The 19177-nt window shown below is 50.6% G+C and overlaps 1 protein-coding gene across 3 annotated transcripts in view; it reads left to right on the forward strand.

The window, feature by feature from the left end:
• The window catches only part of JARID2 (jumonji and AT-rich interaction domain containing 2), a 1398385-nt gene that overhangs the window by 319291 nt on the left and 1059917 nt on the right, over positions 1–19177 (forward strand). For all 3 annotated transcript variants that reach the window (XM_069613558.1, XM_069613560.1, XM_069613559.1), the window contains exon 2: positions 17019–17154. In XM_069613558.1, the coding sequence (XP_069469659.1) occupies positions 17019–17154 (136 nt within the window). The remainder of the gene's footprint in view (positions 1–17018; positions 17155–19177) is intronic.

Genomic DNA, 19177 nt, shown 5'->3' on the forward strand with positions numbered 1-19177 from the left:
GTAAGAAGAAGTTGTCGGTAGGTCGGGTGTCCAAGCCCAGGAAGTCGAAGTCTGCGGGGCTTTCGACGGATGATTCGAGGGGTGACTCTCCGCGTCATCTTCGGAAGTCTCGTGGGTCCCCCTCTAGGAGTTGGTCTCGCCACTCCTCAGCCTCTTCGAGGCGTTCTCGGAAGCGCCGACACCGGTCGTCTTCCAGGTCCTCCTCAGAGGACTCTGCCCGGCACGTCGCTTACCCCACCAGCCGTGCGACGCCGGAGGAATGGGCTTCCTTCGGGAAGAAAATGCTGGCGATTCTTGAGTCGCAGGGTACTAAGCCGTCCGCGCCCCCGAGTGGGGTCGGTCGTGTGAGGTCGAGAGACACCGCTCGCATGAGTGGTCTGCACGAGTCACGGGAGAGGGCCCGTTCGGACAAGGAGACTCGTTCTCGCCATACCCGTTCCAGGTCCCGGTCCTCGACGCGTTCGAGACCGCGTGCACCTGTGAGGTCTTCGAGGAAGACATCGACGTCTGAGGCGTCGAGGGCGTCGACAGGCTTTCTCGAGGCTCCGGCTTCGAGTAAGTCGTCGAAGCCGTCGACGCTCGGGTCGTCGAGGGACACGCTCGGGGCTCCGGCCTCGAGGGCTGTGTCGACGCAGCCGATGCTGGAGGTGCTGCGTCTGACGTCGACGCCGATTTCCTCGGCGCCGATGCCGGTTCTCTCGACGCCGGCGCCAATTCGCTCGACGCCATAGACGCCTTTCGTGTCGGAGGTACCCTGTGGCACGGGAGAACCCCCTAGGAAGGCTCTGGTTAAGAGCAAGCACTCTCGGGTGCCTTATTTTCGCCACCTGGACTATATTTCAGAGGCGGATGAGGATTCTGATGGCCTGGTTCCTAGTCAGGTTCCAGATGAAATTGTCTCGGGCCATAGTCAGTTTGACGATTTGAGACAGTCACTGCATGATGCCAGTGGACTGGACACCTCTCCGGAGGTGGAGTTTTGTAGGCCTGAGCCTGGCTCTCATGCTGATTCCTCGTACCGGCGCCTTATGGCTAGGGTTTCTGAGTACTTGGGATGGTCTGCTCCCCCAGGGGAGTTTGTGCAGGATGATCTGACGGACATCCTTGATGTTGGTCCCCCAACTGACCCGGTACTGCCGTTCCATATGGCTTTACAGAGAAGGGTGGCGGCGGCTTGGACTGCTCCGGAGAGTCTCCCGGCGGTGGGCAGACCCTTGTCGCGAAAATACCGTCCAGCCAGTAGCGACCCCTGCTACTTGACCAGGCACCCCACTCCGGAGAGTTTGGTGGTGCAGGCGGCCCCAGCCCCGGCAAAGCAGGCGCCGTACCCTACCATCCCTCCTGATAGGGACGACAAACGTTTTGATGGCTGGGCGAAGAAAGTGTTTTCTTCTGGTGGTATGGCGCTTCAGGCGGCCAACTCCATTTGTGCCTTGTCTCGTTTCACACACACTCTGTGGAACTGTGTTGCGTTGGCGGCTGAACATATTCCCGAAGGGGACGAAACGGGATGGTTTCCTTGCTATGGTCCAGGATGGTAAGGATGCCATGTGTGAGTCCGTTCAGTCGGGTTTGGATTTAGCTGAATGCGTCAGTAGGTCCATGGTGGCGAGCACCGTGATACGCAGGTTTGCGTGGTTGCGGAAGTCGGGGTTTGCTCCTGATGTGCAGTCCCGGCTCCTCAACATGCCCTTTGACGGTGAACACCTTTTTGGCAGCAAGGCTGACGAGAGCCTTGAGAGGTTGCAGACCTCAAAAGCTGCAGCGAAGTCGTTGGGCGCTGCAGTTCGCCAACCTCCGCCTTTTCGTCCTAGGGGACAGCAGTGGAGGGGTGGTTCCTTTTGCTATTACTCATCCTTCAGTAAAGCGAGAGGAGCTGGCAGTCAAAGAGGCCAACGCAGGGGTACCAGAGGTGGACGACAGGGTACCCGTGGTGCCAAGGCCGCTCGGGCAGTTGCCTCTTTGCCCGCAGGTAACGCCGCAGCCGCTCCCACTCAGTCGTGAGGCCATGACCCTTGGTTCGCCGGTTGGGGGAAGGCTGGCGCAGCATCTTGTAGAATGGCATGCCATTACTTCAGATGTGTGGGTTCTGGAGATCATAACCCACGGCTACTGTCTTCCCTTTCGGCACAGGCCTCGCGACAATCCACCGGGGAACCTCTCTTTGCAGAGACCGGATCCGCTCCTTGCGCAGGAAATTCAAGCCCTGCTGGAGAAAGGCGCCATAGAACTGGTGCCTGTAGCGGAGAGGAACAAGGGATGGTATTCCCCTTATTTTTTGATTTCGAAGAAAGACGGGGGATTGAGACCCATCATGGACTTGCGCGGTTTGAACAAACTCCTCAGGAAGGACAGGTTCAAGATGGTTACTCTCTCTCAAGTCCTCCAGGCCCTTCAGCTTCAGGACTGGTTGGTGTCACTCGACCTCAAGGATGCTTACTTCCATGTGCCGATCCATCCCAAGCACAAGAAGTACCTGAGGTTCGCGGTTGGCGACTCGCACTTTCAGTTTCGGGTCCTGCCGTTCGGATTGACCTCCGCCCCGAGGGTTTTCACCAAGCTCATGGTGGTGGTGGCAGCGCATGTCAGGCAAGGGGGGATTCACGTCTACCCGTACCTGGACGATTGGTTGATCAGGGGTAGCTCTCCCGAGCAAGTCCTGGATCATCTGTCCGTCACCTGCCGCTCCCTTCACAGGCTGGGCTTCTCCCTCAAGTCCCATTTGACGCCAACACAGCGGCTCCAGTACATCGGAGCAGTGCTCGACACTTCCCTGGGGCAGTGTTTTCCTCCCCAGGTGAGGGCTCTTCACATTCAGCAGATGGTGCACAAGTTTCAGCATGCCCAGACGCTCCCTGCGTTCGAGTTCTTGAGGTTGCTCGGCCTCATGGCATCCTGCATTCTTCTGGTGCCAGAGGCTCGCCTGCGGATGAGATCTTTGCAGTGGGCACTCAAGACGCAATGGTCGCAGTCCTCCGGCAGGATGTCGGACCCGGTTCAGGTGCCGCCGTCGGTCGCCCGGGATCTTCTGTGGTGGGCCGTCGAAGGCAACTTGATGAAGGGGGCTCCATTTTGGCTTCCCTGGCCGGAGGTGACGATCGTGACGGATGCATCCCTCACGGGATGGGGAGCTCATGCCAACGAGCTGACAGTCAGCGGTCGTTGGTCTCCGTCGGAGTCCAGACTCCATATCAATCTTTTGGAGCTGAGGGCCATCAGGCTAGCCCTGAAGGCTTTTCTGCCGACTGTGCGAGGAAAGAGTGTCCTGATCCTGACGGACAATACAGTGGCCATGCACTACCTCAACAAAAAGGGGGGGGGGGCAGGGTCACTTCCTCTGTGCAGGGAGGCGATGCAGCTCGAGTTCTGGGCCATCCAGCAGGAAGTTTCGATCTCGGCAGTTCATCTGGCCGGAGACGAAAACGTGACGGCGGACGCTCTGAGCAGGCAGAGCGCAATCTCTCACGAGTGGGAGGTGGCTCAGGAGATTCTCCTGGAGATCTTCGCCCTTTGGGGGACCCCTCAAGTGGATCTCTTCGCCTCCAGTGTCAACCGGAAGTGCGAAAGGTTCTGCTCGCGGGAATTTCCTCCAAAAGGAGCCTTAGACGTGTTCGTGGTGGAGTGGTCGTTCCCGCTGCTGTACGCGTTTCCTCCAGTCCCCGTCATCCCGCAAGTGCTGCGGAGGTTACGGAAGTTCGGCTCCCGGATGATCCTCATTGCCCCGGCGTGGGCTCGGAGGACGTGGTACCCGGACCTTCTCGACTTATCCATCTGCCCTCCACGTCGTCTTCCCTACCGAGACGATCTGCTCTCACGGGAGGGGGGTCAGGTTCTCCATCCAGAGGTCAGATCTCTCAACCTTCACGCTTGGCTTCTGAAAGGTTGAGGTATGAGGATTGGGACCTCCCTGAGGACGTGATGGAGGTGTTGCTTTCGGCCCGAAGGCCATCAACAAAGTCTCTGTACCGTTGCCGTTGGCGTAAGTTCTGCGACTGGTGCAGAGTTCAGAATGTGGATCCTTTTGCATGTGACATCCCCATGGTTCTGTCCTTTTTACTTTCTTTGGCCCACAGGGGCTTGCAAGTGGGTACCGTTAAAGGTTACCTGGCGGCGCTGTCCATCTTTAAGCGCTCGTCTGAAGAGTGTTCTTACTTTAAAATCCCTTTGATTTCACAGTTTCTGAAAGGGCTCACTAATGTGTTCCCTCCGTCACCTTTCCTGGTGCCCGGTTGGGATTTAAACCTTGTTCTTAAGTTTCTTATGGGGGCTCCGTTCGAGCCTTTACATTCTTGCCCTTTGAGGCTGTTAACTCTGAAAACTGTGTTTTTAGTTGCGGTTACTTCCGCTCGCAGAGTGAGTGAGTTACAGGCACTTTCAGTTAAGCCTCCCTTCACTGTATTTCACAAGGACAGGGTTGTCCTTAGAGTTCGTCCTTCTTTTCTTCCGAAGGTAGTGACGGAATTTCATTTGGCCCAGAAGGTTGTTCTTCCGGCATTCTATCCTCCTCCGCATCCTGGTAAGGAAGAGGAGAGGCTCCATATGCTTGATCCTAGGAGAGCTTTAAGCTTTTATGTTTCACGCATGTCCCGGGTCAGAGTGGACGATCAATTCTTTATTGGTTACGCTGGAAAGAGTTTGGGGCAAGCTGTGACGAAACAGACTTTGTCTCGCTGGATTATTTTGGCCATCTCGGAGTGCTACCGCTTGGCGGGTAAGGACCCCCCGGCTGGCTTGCGGGCCCATTCTACCAGGGGTATGGCTGCGTCTACTGCCCTGCAGAGGGGTGTTCCTATTCGCAACATCTGTGATGCAGCCACCTGGGCTTCAGTACATACATTTGTACGTCACTATTCCCTCAATTCCATCCGAGGACAGGATCTGGCCTTTGGCAAGGCGGTCCTTTGCTCTGCTATTTGATTGGCTATTCTAAATTTTGATTCTAAATTCTTTCCCTCCTCCTTGCTCTGGTACTGCTTTGGGAGTCTGTCATAGATATGGAATACGTCGGAGGACCCAATCCCCTCGAAGAACAAGTTACTTTCTTACCTGGTAACGTTCTTTCGATGGGATGGTCCGCCGACGTATTTCATATCGCTCCCGCCCTGCCTTCCCCGCTGCAGAATTTCTTTTGCGATTGCAGCTTACGTTCCGCAAGGCTTTGTGTCTGACTGGCAGTTGACTAGTGTCACACGTTCTGGGGGAAAAAACTACAACTGAGGCTACGGGTGACGTGCGTCCTACTTATCACATCGGATGACGTCGGAGGAGGCCCTCGACGGCGCATCAAGGTCATCGACGCAGGACGCAGACGCTGAAAAAAGTTTCCGAAGCAGCACAGCTGTGGTGATTACATGTCATAGATATGGAATACGTCGTCGGACCATCCCATCGAAAGAACGTTACCAGGTAAGAAAGTAACTTGTTCGTCTGTATGATTTACAACTCCGACTTACATTTAGATCTCTTTTGCCTCAGCATTCCTATTAGACTCCTGAGAGATTCAGATATATTTAGATTGTGCAATTAACAAATGTTCAAGGCACATTGGGCTAGCTAAGTCTCGATGTTGTCAGATAGGAGAAAATTGCAGCACGCTTCTTTTGAAAGATGTCTTGACAGTAATTTTAGCTGTCAAATTTTCTCCATTTCAACCAATTGGGTCACGGCTCAGGCATCGCATATCACTGATGCAGCCAAGTTTGCTAACTTGTAATATTTTACGGCCCTTTGTTCTTGACCTACAGACTTCACTGTTCCACGCCAGAAGATGATGGTAGTGGTGCCACCACGCCAGCAACTTACTATAAAACAAACCTGCCTTTTAGTGAATTTGTATATAGCGGAATCCTCCATGCTTCAGTTAAAGAGCCATTTTCACCACAATTTCCCAGTAAAATTCGGAAGCCCACGTAATTTTTGTGTTTGGGTACACTACCATTGCTATAAGAGTACGCCAGTTCCTTGTATACAAATGGAGTGCTTTGCACAATACCAGTTTGAGATAGTGTTTTGGGGATGTGTAGCAGAGTTGGGGGAATGACTGGTATAGGGTGGAATAATGAAACCTGCTATATAGGTGGCATTTTCTCCAGCATGGGTTTGGCATGGATTCACATGCTCATGAATATTCCCCGTCGTCAGGCTGGGAATCCTCGGTAAAGAAAAAAATCTGTTTCAGTTTAGTTTCTGAACTGTCTTTCTCCTAATAACCAATCACTGGTCTCTGGGTCAGACTGCCCCCAGCCAATGACTGCCCTCTACCTAAGCCCCTCCTCTGGCAGCCATCTTCAGATTTTTACCGCACTTTCAAGTGTTGGGTGTCCTCGTGTTATAGCTCTCAAGCTTTTACTGCATTTTGCATTTTTTTTTTTTTCAAAGAGTTTAATCTCATTTTTACGGTCAATCGAGCCTCGAGTTACACCGTTTCTACTTCCGATCAACGGGACCCGTTTCGGAATTTTCTACGCCCCTCCAGGGTGAAGTTTTCGTTGAGTTCTGGAATCCTCCAAGAAGCATAAGACCTTGAGGCCTACCCCGTGGACATGGCCCAGGACAAAGGAAGCTCGACGCCCGTATCCAAACTTTTCAGGAACTGCCCTGGATGCGGATTGCAGAATGTGTTCAAGGAGGATGAGCATTCTAGATGCCTCTATTGCCTTCACGAAGACAAAACGCACGTGGAGAAGTCGGAGCGGACCATGAAGGATCGCAGATCCGCCTCATCAACTGTCTGGAAGGGAAGAGCCCAGCGGTATGTGAGAAGAAGAGGTCTGAGCGGTCTTCTAAGACCTTTGAGGGCGCTCCGGCGACAGGGGCCCATCAGAAGGCTAAGCACTGCGAGTCCGCGGGCACCGGGAGCGCCGAACGGTCAGGCTCCTCGGCTGCCAGGCAGGGCGTGCTTTCACCGACTCCATCAACCAAAAGCCAACGCTCTGGCTCGGGGAAGAGAAAATCGGAGAACCCGGATACGTTTCTGGAGAAGCCCCTGTTGATCCTGACGGAAACAGCCGAGGGGGAGCGAGGCGGTGACCACCCCCCCCCAGGTGAAGGCCTCAAGCGCGCCTAAAGTCGTGAGGGCCCTGATTCACCCATCTAAGGCTTCTAATCGAGGGAGTCGTGGCGGCCCTGGCAAAGCCTGTGGAGGCTCCCCCAGTGGAGGCGACCTTGGGGCCCAGAGTTTCCCTGCCACCGCAGAGGGAATCCTCTTTTCAGCCCATCGATAAGACCCCCGGTGGAAAGAGAGGGTGGGGGGGCGGTGGCCATCACGGACACAGATGCAGCCTCTGAAGAGGAGCTGGCTGGAGTCGTGAAGATCCTAAACAAGACGTTTTGAGGAGGTCCGGTCCCACGGGAGGGATCCCCACGAGGCGGACAATGAGAGCGACGCCGGTGCCGACGAGGTTTCCGTGGAGGCGGAGGATTCCACTCCCCAACCGTCGCGCCCATCGCAGCCAGTACCCGAGCCACGGGACAACTCGGGAGCCATCTTAATGGCGATCCAGGCCTTATGTACGGAGATGAGGGCGAGGTTGCCCTTACCCCCAACGGGCGATCCAGCGGAGCCTGGCCCGTCGGGGAGCCCTCCAAGCAAGCAGAGGAGAGGACAACCCCCCCACCTCCACCCTCCCAGCCTTCGTGGCCCTCACAGCCTTCATCTCCTTCCCCTGATCCTAGGGAGGACACAGTTACAGAAACGGCCATGACGGGGATGGATGACGACGGTGGTGACGACGGGATGGGCCTTCCATCACCACCTCCTCGGGCTCCCCGCTTGACGAAATTGGCACCTTTCACGCCATGATTGCTCGGGCATCTGAGCTCTTGAAACTCTGCCCCGAAGAACAGAAGAAGGAAGGTTTCCTCTATCTACGGCGTGAGGGCAAAAATAAGACGGTCCTCTCGGTCCCGTTACTTGATGACATCTGGGACGAGGGGCTGTTGCTCCTGAAGAACCCGTCCACGACCCCTGCCAAGAGGGACCGGTCTGAGAAGAAGTACCGGGTCCCGGATTCCGCCCCTCTGTGCCTTGGGGCACAGCTGACCCCGGATTCGGTCGTCTCGGTGGCGGCCAAGAAGAAGGCGGCGGGGGCTATAGCTTCGACTTCAACCTCCTCCCCCCCCCCCCCTGGACGGCGAGGGGAAGAAACTGGATGCCGTGGGGCGACGGGTCATCTTGTCGGCGGCGACCACGATTAAAGCGGCCAACGCCCTAGCGATTGTGGCCCGTTACGACAGGGAGCTTTGGTTTAAGATAGCTCCTCTGCTGGACTTCCTCCCGGATGACAAGAGGGCAGAGGCCCTGGAGATCCAGCAGGAAGGTGAGGTGGCGTTGGACCACGCCATAACGGTGGTTACGGACATGGCTGACACCGGTTTCCACCAGTTGGGCAACGGTGTTTGTCTTAGACAGCGTGGTTGGCTCAAGGTGACCGATTTCCGCCAGGACGTGCAAACCAGAGTTTTGGACATGCCCTTCGATGGGAATAACCTGTTTGGCAAGACGGTGGACGAATCACTGCAGACACGGAGACGGCCGGGCCTTGGGCGTTTTGCAGCAACGACAGCCGCCCTTTCAGAACTCCAGAGGCAAGGAAGGTGCCTCCAAAGGATTCGGCGGCGGCTCCTTGACGTACCACCAGGCAGCCCGCTCCTCATCGCAGGAGGCCTACAGAGGACGCGGCAAGTCAGGAGGATGTCGTCGCTAAGGCGGCAAGGCCGCTGCCAAGCAGGACTGAACCGGCCGTAGCATAGGGCCCCCACCTGAGCACCCCAGTGGGAGGCCGGCTGGAGAAGTTCGTCAGCGTGTGGGAGTCCATCTCCACCGACTGATGTGTGCTGGATGCCCTGGCCCGCAGGCATACTCTTGAGTTTTTAAAGAAGTGCCACCGCATTCCACCCGTGACCAGGAAGGAAAACCACGTCCCACAACTGCTGCTGGAAGTAAGGGCGATGCTGAAGAAAGGAGCCATCGAGCTCGTCCCAAAGAGGCTCCGGGGCTCGAGTGTACTCTCTATACTTCCTCATAAGAAGGAAGACCGGCAGTTGGCGACACATCCTGGACCTTCGTCGTTTAAACAAGTACATAAAGTCCCAGAAGTTCCGGATGGTCGCCCTCCAGCACGTGCTGGGGCAGCTGGAGGAAGGAGAATTCCTATCGTCGCTGGACTTGGAGGATGCCTACTTTCACATCCCCATTCTAAAAGGACATCGAAAGTTTCTCAGATTCGTAGTCCAAGGACGGCACTAGCAATTCAAGGCCCTTCCTTTCGGATTGAAGTCGGCGCCCAGGGTATTCACCATGTGCCTAGCACCAGTGGCGGGGCGGCTGCACCTGCAGGGGATCCACGTCTACCCTTACCTGGACGATTGGCTCATCCGAGCAAAGACAAGAGATCTCGCCGTCAGGCACACAGCGAAGACCGTCCAACTGCTCACGGATCTGGGATTCTCCATCAACTTCGCCAAGTCCCACCTGGTTCTGTCGCATGTCGCGCTGTTTCTGGGAGCCAAGCTCGACACAGTAGCGCGACTTGCCTCACCGTCGGAGGAAAGGACGAAGACCATAATGGGAAAGGTGCAGCGGCTGTTGACCATGGACGTGGCCAGCGTGAGGTCCATCAAGTTCCTTCTCAGCATGATGTCCTCTTGCATCGTCCTAGTGCGCCTGTGCAGACTGCGGATGCGGCCACTGCAAGAGTTCCTCAACGCCCGTTGGATGCAAGTGGTGGGCAGCTTCGAAGACAGGATCTCGCTCAACGAGACCTTCCTCCAAGCGATCCGGTGGTGGGGCACCCATGCGCATTTGGCAGCGGGTATGGACTTCCAGACCCCGGCACATCAGGAGACTGTGACGACGGACGCCTCCGTGGAGGGATGGGAAGCTCACACTGGAGATCTCCACGCAAGAGGCCTATGGCTCCCGAAGGAGAGGTCACTCTACATCAAAGTACTGGAGCTCCGGGCCGTGTTCTGGGCCCTCCGGTCGTTCCTTCCGTCCCTCAAGGGTGAGGTGGTGAGGATCTTCACCGAAAACACCACCACAATGTTCTACATCCAGAAGCAGGGAGGCACCAGATCCCCAGCCCTATCCAAGGAGGCGCAGGATCTGTGGGACTGGGCCGTCGCCCAAGGGATGTTTCTGGTACCCTTTCACCTGGCAGGAATAAAGAACACCATCGCTGACTCACTCAGCAGGGAGCTGTGCTCGTGCCACGAGTGGGAACTACGACAGGATCAAGTGAATCTGCTATTCCAACAATGGAGCAATCCCCAGATCGTTCTTTTCGTAACGGCGACGAACACCAAGTGTCAGAGGTTCGCCAGCAGGTTTCCCCAGCAGGGGAGCATGGGCGATGCCTTCTCCTGTATGCAGTCCCACCGTTGCCGTTGCTGCTGCGACTCATCAGCCAACTCAGACGGTCCTGGTGCAGGATGATCATCGTCGCACCGGCGTGGCCGAGACAGATCTGGTTCCCGGACCTTCTGGACATGTCAGCGTCCCCCTGCCAGAGAAGGAGGCGCCATCCTCCACCACGACCCGGGGTTGCTGAACTTGCAGGCCTGGCTCCTGCGGCACTAGAGTTTGGAGGGTACGATATCCCGGCGGACTGCAAGGAGGTGCTTGCAAAGGCCAGGGCGTCCTCGACTCTCAAGTGCTATGGACATAAGTGGAAGAGGTTCTCTGTCTGGGGCCGTGCGCAGAAGATTAACCTTCTGCTGATTACGGCCCTCCAGGTGCTGCCGTACCTACAGTCCCTGGCCAAGGCGGGGCTAGCAGACGCCTCCAAGATACATCTAGCGGCGATCTCCCACTACACCAGAACTCCAGGACGATAATCTCTGTGGTCCCATCTTCTGGTGAAGGAGTTTATGAAAGGATTGTTCTGATCATTCCCGCCGGTGAAGACTCCAGCCCCGGCGTGGCAGCTCAACGTGGTGTTGAGCAGGCTCATGGGGCCGCCATTCGAGCCTCTGCATTCGGCACCGTTGAAGTTCCTCTCGTGGAAGACTGCATTTCTTGTGGCCATCACCTCCGCACGACGAGTGGGAGAGATCCAGGCCCTCGCCTGTAAACCTCCATACCTGACTTTCCACGAGACCAGGGTGGTGCTGAGGACGCACCCCTCCTTCATGCCCAAGGTGCCGTCAGACTTCCATCTCAACGAGCCCTTGGTGTTACCGGTTTTCTTCCCGTCGCCGGCTGAGAGGTCTTTTCACTGCTGGATGTAGCTAGAGCGCTGAAGTTCTACGTAGACCGCACAAAGAGCCTTCGGAAGACATCACAACTGTTGTTGAACTTGGGAAGGCCCTCTCGAAGGCTTCCATTTCCAGATGGCTCTCCGGCTGCATCATGCACTGTCACTGGTTGGCAAACCGACCGTTTCCCGGCCGTCCGAGAGCCCACTCAAACAGAGCGATCGCTGCTACTACAGCGTTCTTGTCTGACGTACCCCTGCTGGACATCTGCAGGGCTGCTACGTGGAGGTCGATGCATACCTTCACGAGATTCTACTGCGTCGACCGGGATTCCAGGGAGGAGTGCAGGGTCGGCCAGGCAGTGCTGCACAACCTGTTCGCCTGAAGGTGGGCCTGGTGAGGAGGTAAGAGTTGCTTAATGTTGAGTTGATGAAATGCTTATTGTTGAGCCTTGCCACCTCCCGTGGTTGTGCATGTGTGTACTGCTATGTATTCTTGTATTCATGAGCATGTGAATCCATGCCAGATCTCATGCTGGAGAAGGAACAAGTTACTTACCTGTAACTGTTGTTCTACAGCATGGGTCTAGCATGGATTCACATGCGAACCCTCCCTCCTACCCCTCTGCGGCTCTTCACTTGGTCCTACTGCCACTTTACGTGCTACCAAATCTGAAGATGGCTGCCAGAGGAGGGGCTTAGGTAGAGGGCAGTCATTGGCTGTGGGCAGTATGACCCAGAGACCAGTGATTGGTTACTAGTAGAAAGACAGTTCTGAAACTGATTTTTTCTTTACCGAGGATTCCCAGCCTGACGATGGGGAATATTCATGATCATGTGAATCCATGCCAGACCCATGCTGGAGAACAACAGTTACAGGTAAGTAACTTGTTCCTTACCGAACGCCTAGCATTGGCAAACCTGGTTACACACCTGTTAACCGCCTAATGACCTCACAGGAAGCCACCCTTGGCCCCTAAGCTCCTCATTCTGTTTTGTGTCTTAAGACCAAGTTGTAATCTTTCTATGGAAAGGAAAACAGTTGAATTAAAAAACCCTACCCCAAACACTGATGATCTGCATCCAGCTCACAAGCTTGTGGCGAGTATTAAGTAAATGGTAATTATTACACCTTGCTTAAAGGGAACAAAAAAAGAAAGCGCTGGGTTGTGATATCTATGCAAATGCCATGTGTACTGAGACATCTTCAGGTACGTTGTATCACTGTAGTTCAGCGTTCAACGTTTGAATGAGTTTTTTGCTGTCAACTCGATTATTGATATTGTGGATCAGGAGTCAGAGCTCCATTGTGCTTTGAAAACAAAACGCGGAGTGGGAAATAAGAATTGTAAAATGACTCTTAAAGCCGCTTGGACAGCTCATTTTTGTTGCTACTAAAGATATTGTTACAAACCTGATGCTATTTTTCAGAAGTAATATTGGGGCTAATTTAAAAAAACTCGACTATGTATTGGAGTGATACTTTCAAAGCATTAAACCATCATGCCGTCCCAGCTTTAACCTGTTCACGTTCAAGAGCTGTATAGGTGGATGGATTGAAGATTGTTTCATTGTTAAAACGGTTCTATGTCATCATGTCACATTTTTTTTGATTAACTGTCCAAAATGGCAATTTTCAGTTTGTTTCCCCTGCAGTTGCAGATTCCCTACCCTTCTATATATAAATGTATACATGGGGATCCCCCATTTACTCCTCTCCACTTCCTCTACTTTAATGTTTTACTTCATTTTCCTTTCCGTCTTTTTCTTCCTGACTTTAACAGACTTTGACCCCATTGGACGTAAAGTAATTTGTCAAAACTGTAGTCAGTGGGTGTTCATGTCTGTTTGCTGAAAAAGCAGTGTAACCTGAAGAATAGCTCATCTGTGGAGGCCTGCTGACCCGCATGCAGGCGACATTGACCCTGCGTCCTGTACACACACTATAGGAAGCATATTGTTCTTAAACCTATGCAGACCATGTTCTTCTTAAACATATCCCAGAATCCTCTCCATTTTGGGGCGGGGAGGTTTGGGGGCCGAGAGCACTGGTATACTGCCATCTGGTGGAAGTGTCAACACATCCCTTGACATTCCATTGACCACAGGACGTAATCACAGCATTTCACCTGATGAACTGAAAATAATTGAATTAAAAAATCCTGATTTCAGTGCAAAATGAGTCATTTGGAATCTTGGCAGTCGAAAAACTCCACTTGTACATCCATGAATGTAGTAGCTACTTGAAGTATGACAACTACCTGCAAGACTAATCGACAGTTCAACTCAAGCTGCACATGCCAAATCTGGCCGCCTTTTTGTTGCCTTTGTTCTATAAACGACAATGTAGTAAAACACTTTTTAAATAGTTGTTCCCCCCCCCCCCACCATAGAGCCAAAACAGTGATTTGGGAACGGGGTTTATTTAAACGGTCTACTTCTTTTTTTCACCATGCATCTAGTTCTTTGCATGGAACTGGGTGGGACACGCTGGAAACATTTTTGTAAATTTAATCTTCGAAATTAAATTGACTTTTAGAAATATAAAATAAGGAACTATGGTTTTCACTTCACCCCAGCTGCTTAGGTCCAAAGAAATGCATTCATTTGTGAATTACACATTCACACACAATTAGAAACAAAATGCTCAAAATATACCAATGCCACTTGGAATGTTAGTAAGCTCAATGTGTACAGGCAATAAGCTCAGAATGTAAGTGAAGGCGTGGAATATGCATGTGCACAACCAACATGCTCTGCATGAATGTGCATACACACCACTCCACACATCATACTTGCACACCAACACATCCAACATACACACTCCTGCAATAATCCTTCATACTAGATCTATGCACATGCAATATGTACAGAATAAAAGTGCAATATGCTCAGAATATGCATATACACTTCCAATATACTTCAAATCTGCATGCACATTTCTACACAAACCCCACCACATACAACCTCCCATGCTTCCTTACACCACTCATGCACACAATATACACTTGTAACACACTTAACAGCTACAAACAATACATAGTAAGCAGATGTGCATACAATACGTGTAGAATGAGTAAGCACTGATGATTCGCTCTGAATCTTGATATGCAGAAATAATGCAAAAATCTGAATATGCTTGCAATATACATGGGCACCCACCAATATGGATGGAATATGAATACACACAAATATGTTGCAGATGAATATTTATACACAAGCACCCAAAAACTAATACAGCCAAACACAAACCCACATTTTAAAAACCGGATATCCGTGGGGGCGAAACACTACAAAGTTGAGGTTATTTCCAATAATAGGAAAGTCTACAAATATTGGCCATGCCAACGTTAAGGTACAAACATACTGTATGGAGGAAATGGTAAATTTGGCCTCGGTGTTTGTTTGATCGCCTTCATCCCTTTGCATGCAGTAATGCGTTTACGATTAGTAAACAAAAATACAAACTTGAGCGATTTTGCAGCGGTTTTGCATGCCACCACAGAACTGCACCCTGACATTTGCAGAAGGAAGGGGCTTGGCTGAAGAAACGGGTTGCTAGAAGATTTTTGCACATTGTGGTCTTCACAAATTTGATTGTGCGAAGCAAAGGTCAATTTGAGGCTATGCTAACTAAAGCACTCTTACAAAGCAGTATGGCTTTGTGCTTTAACTTCTGTGTATGGTGGTTCACTTTGGTCATGTGGTGAATTCTGCACTTTTTATATGGTGTTGCACACAGGCAGGCACATATACAGCGTGTAGTGGTATACCGGATACCTGATGCATACATTGGTGCCCGTTTCCTCTTCTGTGACCGTCTTTCGGTAAAGTCTGCCGTAAAAGTGCACTAATTGAAGTAGATAACGGTACTCCTAAAAGTTCTAACAAAATGAAAAATGAATCCTGGCAGGGTAATTAAAATTTTACATGATGCTTACTGCGCCTATCCTTGGGGGCAATGGCAGCTGTTGGAGGTCGGGGGACAGTAGCGGTTGCTGCATTATTTTTTTTTATTTTTTTAGTTGGATTGTTGTAAATATATTTTCTATAAATATCCCAGAGCGACCGAGTGTAGCAAGGGAGCACGAACCAACCGAGCGCATAATGGTTCTACATGGTGCATCATACAGCAGACTTTGTGAGAAACTGGTTAAAAAGCCAGACAGTTTGCAATTGGCTTTGTAGGATAACTTCAACCCAAGAATGTAATAAATCCAGTCCCAACAGCGCACAGGGGTATTTCCCAATACATTTTCATGATGCCTTAATACACAAATATGCCAGTATACACATGTTTCCATGCGGGCTGCACCCGTGTATGCCATTGTGCCTATATTAGAACATCTACATGTTTGCTTTGTGTATAATGCCAGTAATGATACTATAAGAAAACATTTCCAAGCTGACTTTACCAGTATATAGCGGTATCCCCATGTAAGGACGTACACGTGTTGGCTTGGCCTTAAAAATGGCATGCCACAATTAAAAAACCTGTCCAATCTAGCTGCACATCTAGATGCATACTTACACTTAAGTTTGCTTTACCCTTCCTGCCCAGTAAAAAAAATGCCATGCCACAGTAAGAAATGGCTAGACTGGCTGCACTAAAATGCCAGTATAGCCGTTTAATAACCCAGATCATCCTTATTTTTATCAGCAGCATTTGATAAAAATGCCATTTGTTTACAGGCCCTCCTGGCCCAGCACACACAAAGCATTCACTCACCCATTCACATGCACACCAATATGTTGTACACTAATTCACGCACATTACATAATTATAGTTTAAACACATTCTTGCGCATGGTGCATTGCGTTTTCTGCACATTAAGTAAAAACCATGATCCGGGTTTGAAATTTATGGGAGCTATTTAGCTCTTGCTTTTAGCCTCGGAGAGCCTGGTTAGTTTGCCAGCAACTGCTACCAAGAGCAACGTTTGGCTCCCCAGGCCATCTAGTGCCATACAAACATACCAATGTGACATTAACTTTGGTGTTTGGGAATGTGTATAAAGCCGCATTAGAACACATCTAGAGGACATTTTTAAAGCATAATGATAATACAAAATGGAAAAAAGTTCAAATTTGCATCTCGTGTGCAAGTTAGCTCTGTGGCCTGCTATTTACGGACTCCTAGTTCCCAGAGATATCTTCTGCCTCCTGGACAATGTATAAACAACCAGCAGCTGGTTTCAGCTCCTGGTCTTCAAATCTTAAATGTTAATCCTATATAATTGGTTCTCTAGAGTGTAATGTATGAAAACATCAAATACTTTTTTATTTCACCAACCGTACACAGGAGCATCTTTTACTTTTTCCCTGATGTCTTTGCCCCAATTTATGCTAGCCTTGCCACTGAATAACACTTTAATGTTGTGCAAACAATATATCCTGTAAGCAATGATCGTGATGCAGGCCATGCACCCCGCAAACGAGCATCAATCGCCCGCGCTCTGAGGCTCACACTTACAATTACAAGTGTAGCCTGTTGGCGGGATCCCCGGTTGATTGCCTTGCAACTTTTGCCCCTCACTCCCCCATGTCCCACCCTCCCCTAAAGGGAGGCAGGTGGTGCGTACTGGGAATGGAGATGCACCAAAGCATCAACCATCCCAATGGCCAGCTCTGCCACTGCTTGCAGACAGGACTTTTGCTTTTAACCCGACTGTAAAAGTACGGGCATCATTGACATTCTTTAGACTTGCCATTGAGTAAAGTGGGATGGGAAGTTTAATTCTCTTCAATCTACTGTTTACATGACTTGAATTGATTCTGACTGACTAATTTGCTGATGGATCATTTCATTTCTCTTCTGATTAGGATGACAGCGATGGGATTCCATGGTCGGAAGATAGAATGCTGCGTAAGGTCCTTTACCTATCACTCAAGGAGTTCAAGACTGCACAGAAGAGGCAGAGTGATGATGGGATCACTGGAATTTTTAAAAGCCCCAACGGTAAGCAAGATTACAAACTCGCTGGAACGGTGCAAGAACAACATCACGATTCTGAAAGTATTGTGTAAGCCGAATAGGCCTGTGAAAATAGCATTTTTTAATCTGATCGTCTCTTACTTTGAGAGCATGGCTGTGGGGCCCAGAAGAATCCATTAAGCTCTATTTAGACCTTTGGTATAAAGAAAAATGTGCACACCTCCTTGCAGAAGATGCTCAATTGGCAGTGAACTCCCTTTCTCAGGGCAGTTACGTGCGTGTGGTCTCAGATTTTCAACTAGCTGCCAGTCTGCCCAGGAAAGTGCGAGCCATTGACATGGGAAAGGTTTAGCGTGTGGGGATTGTACTGCAAAACATTTTGTTCAATGCAAATAGAAACGGACACCAGCTGGGAAAATGAGACTGTTTTTGACTCGTCTGCTATGAGTCCTCTGTTTTTGAGTGGCAACCAAGCGTGTTGTGTTCCAGACCGATTTATGTAGGCAGGGTAGAACGGCATGACTTATTATTATTTTTTTTTAAATAAAGTACCCACAAGGCAATGTTTGCTGTACACTGGTGGCTGCTTAAAATATAAACAAGGTTACGTCATAGTAAAACCTTGCCGAAGCTATCAGTTTTTGCTTTTGGGTAGGCATGGGATAGGATTTTTCCAGGCACTGCCATAATGCTACTACCTAGCCATAAGATAGCGCACATGGAAAATGCTGTTCGGTGTTTGGCAGGCAGTTCTACAATATGACCAGGTATTAACACCATCCTCCAGCTGTTGCCATGGCAAGGTAGTGCCATTTTAGGAATTTTGTGCTAGGAACAGATTCAAGGGGGCACATTGCTTTTACATAAAGTGACTGAAGTCCACTTGGTTAAGTTTTTATTTCACCAGAAGCTGGTTGACCATGGTAATCAGTACCATTGCCATTCCCTTTCAGAAGACTGCTTAGAAAGAGCATTGGCATCCCCTTAAATGCACAGAGCTACCTCGGAGATCCTAGGGTGAGTGTGTTTTGGGTAGGTTGTCACTGTTTTATTACACAGCACACTCCAGCCAGGGACTCCTTCACCGACAACGAATGTGGCACACAATAAAGCGCTTTTTATTTTTAATAAACCACAGATTCTTTTTTTGAGTAGGCCTCCAACCTGTCTTGCACTGGACTAGGAACCAGGCTGGTGTGTATCAATTAGACATTTATTCATTTATCATTTAATGAAAAAGGAAAATGGTCAACAAACAGCCACCACAAATATCCCATCTAGAGCGACCAAGTGGAAATGGACTGTTACACTCACTTTTGTTTTAATGACAAAACAGGAAAATACCATCAGGTTGAAAGCGATAGCGCCACAGTTTATGCACTCCCTCCTGCAACACTCGCCCCCACACATCAATTAAACTTGATTCCTCTGAATGGAAGGCAGTGGCAAGGAGTAGGAATAGAGAGAGAAAATCGGATGTGGGGTAAAGCCCACCACCCCCAGATGGGAAGCCAGCAAAGAAAGTGAAAACCTGTCTTTTGAGCAAAATGTCAGAATGGGATTTTGATTCCTACTTACAACTGCTAGGGGATAGAATAGGACATTCGGATTGCTTACACTTAGGAGACGGGGTACGTTTAGAGAATACTAATCAGCACACCAGGGCAAAATGGAAATGAAACGGGAAAATCGGTTTTGGGAGAAAGCAAATGCAAAGGGGAAACACAGGGGCAAATGGAAATTTGTTTACACTGGGTTTACAATGACAGGCAGCTCAGGGAAGGGGTTTAGCTCACAATAGGAAAATCGGTTTTCAATGACCAGGACAGAGGCACATACAGGTAGACTTCTAGGCAAAAGGGATTGCTCCCAATGGATCACCAGTTTGGGTTTTAATAGGACAGGTGCAACTAGGAATTTGTTGGGTAATGCACACAATACACAGACCAATTCGGTTTTCAGTTACAGGGAGACTCATTCTTATGAGGCAACACTTTGATATCATAATTATTCAATACAACACCAGGGACAAGATGGGTGGTTTCGA

The sequence above is a fragment of the Ambystoma mexicanum genome, chromosome 5p (genome assembly GCF_040938575.1).
Source record: "Ambystoma mexicanum isolate Mex_15411 chromosome 5p, UKY_AmexF1_1, whole genome shotgun sequence".
Lineage (NCBI taxonomy): Eukaryota > Metazoa > Chordata > Amphibia > Caudata > Ambystomatidae > Ambystoma > Ambystoma mexicanum.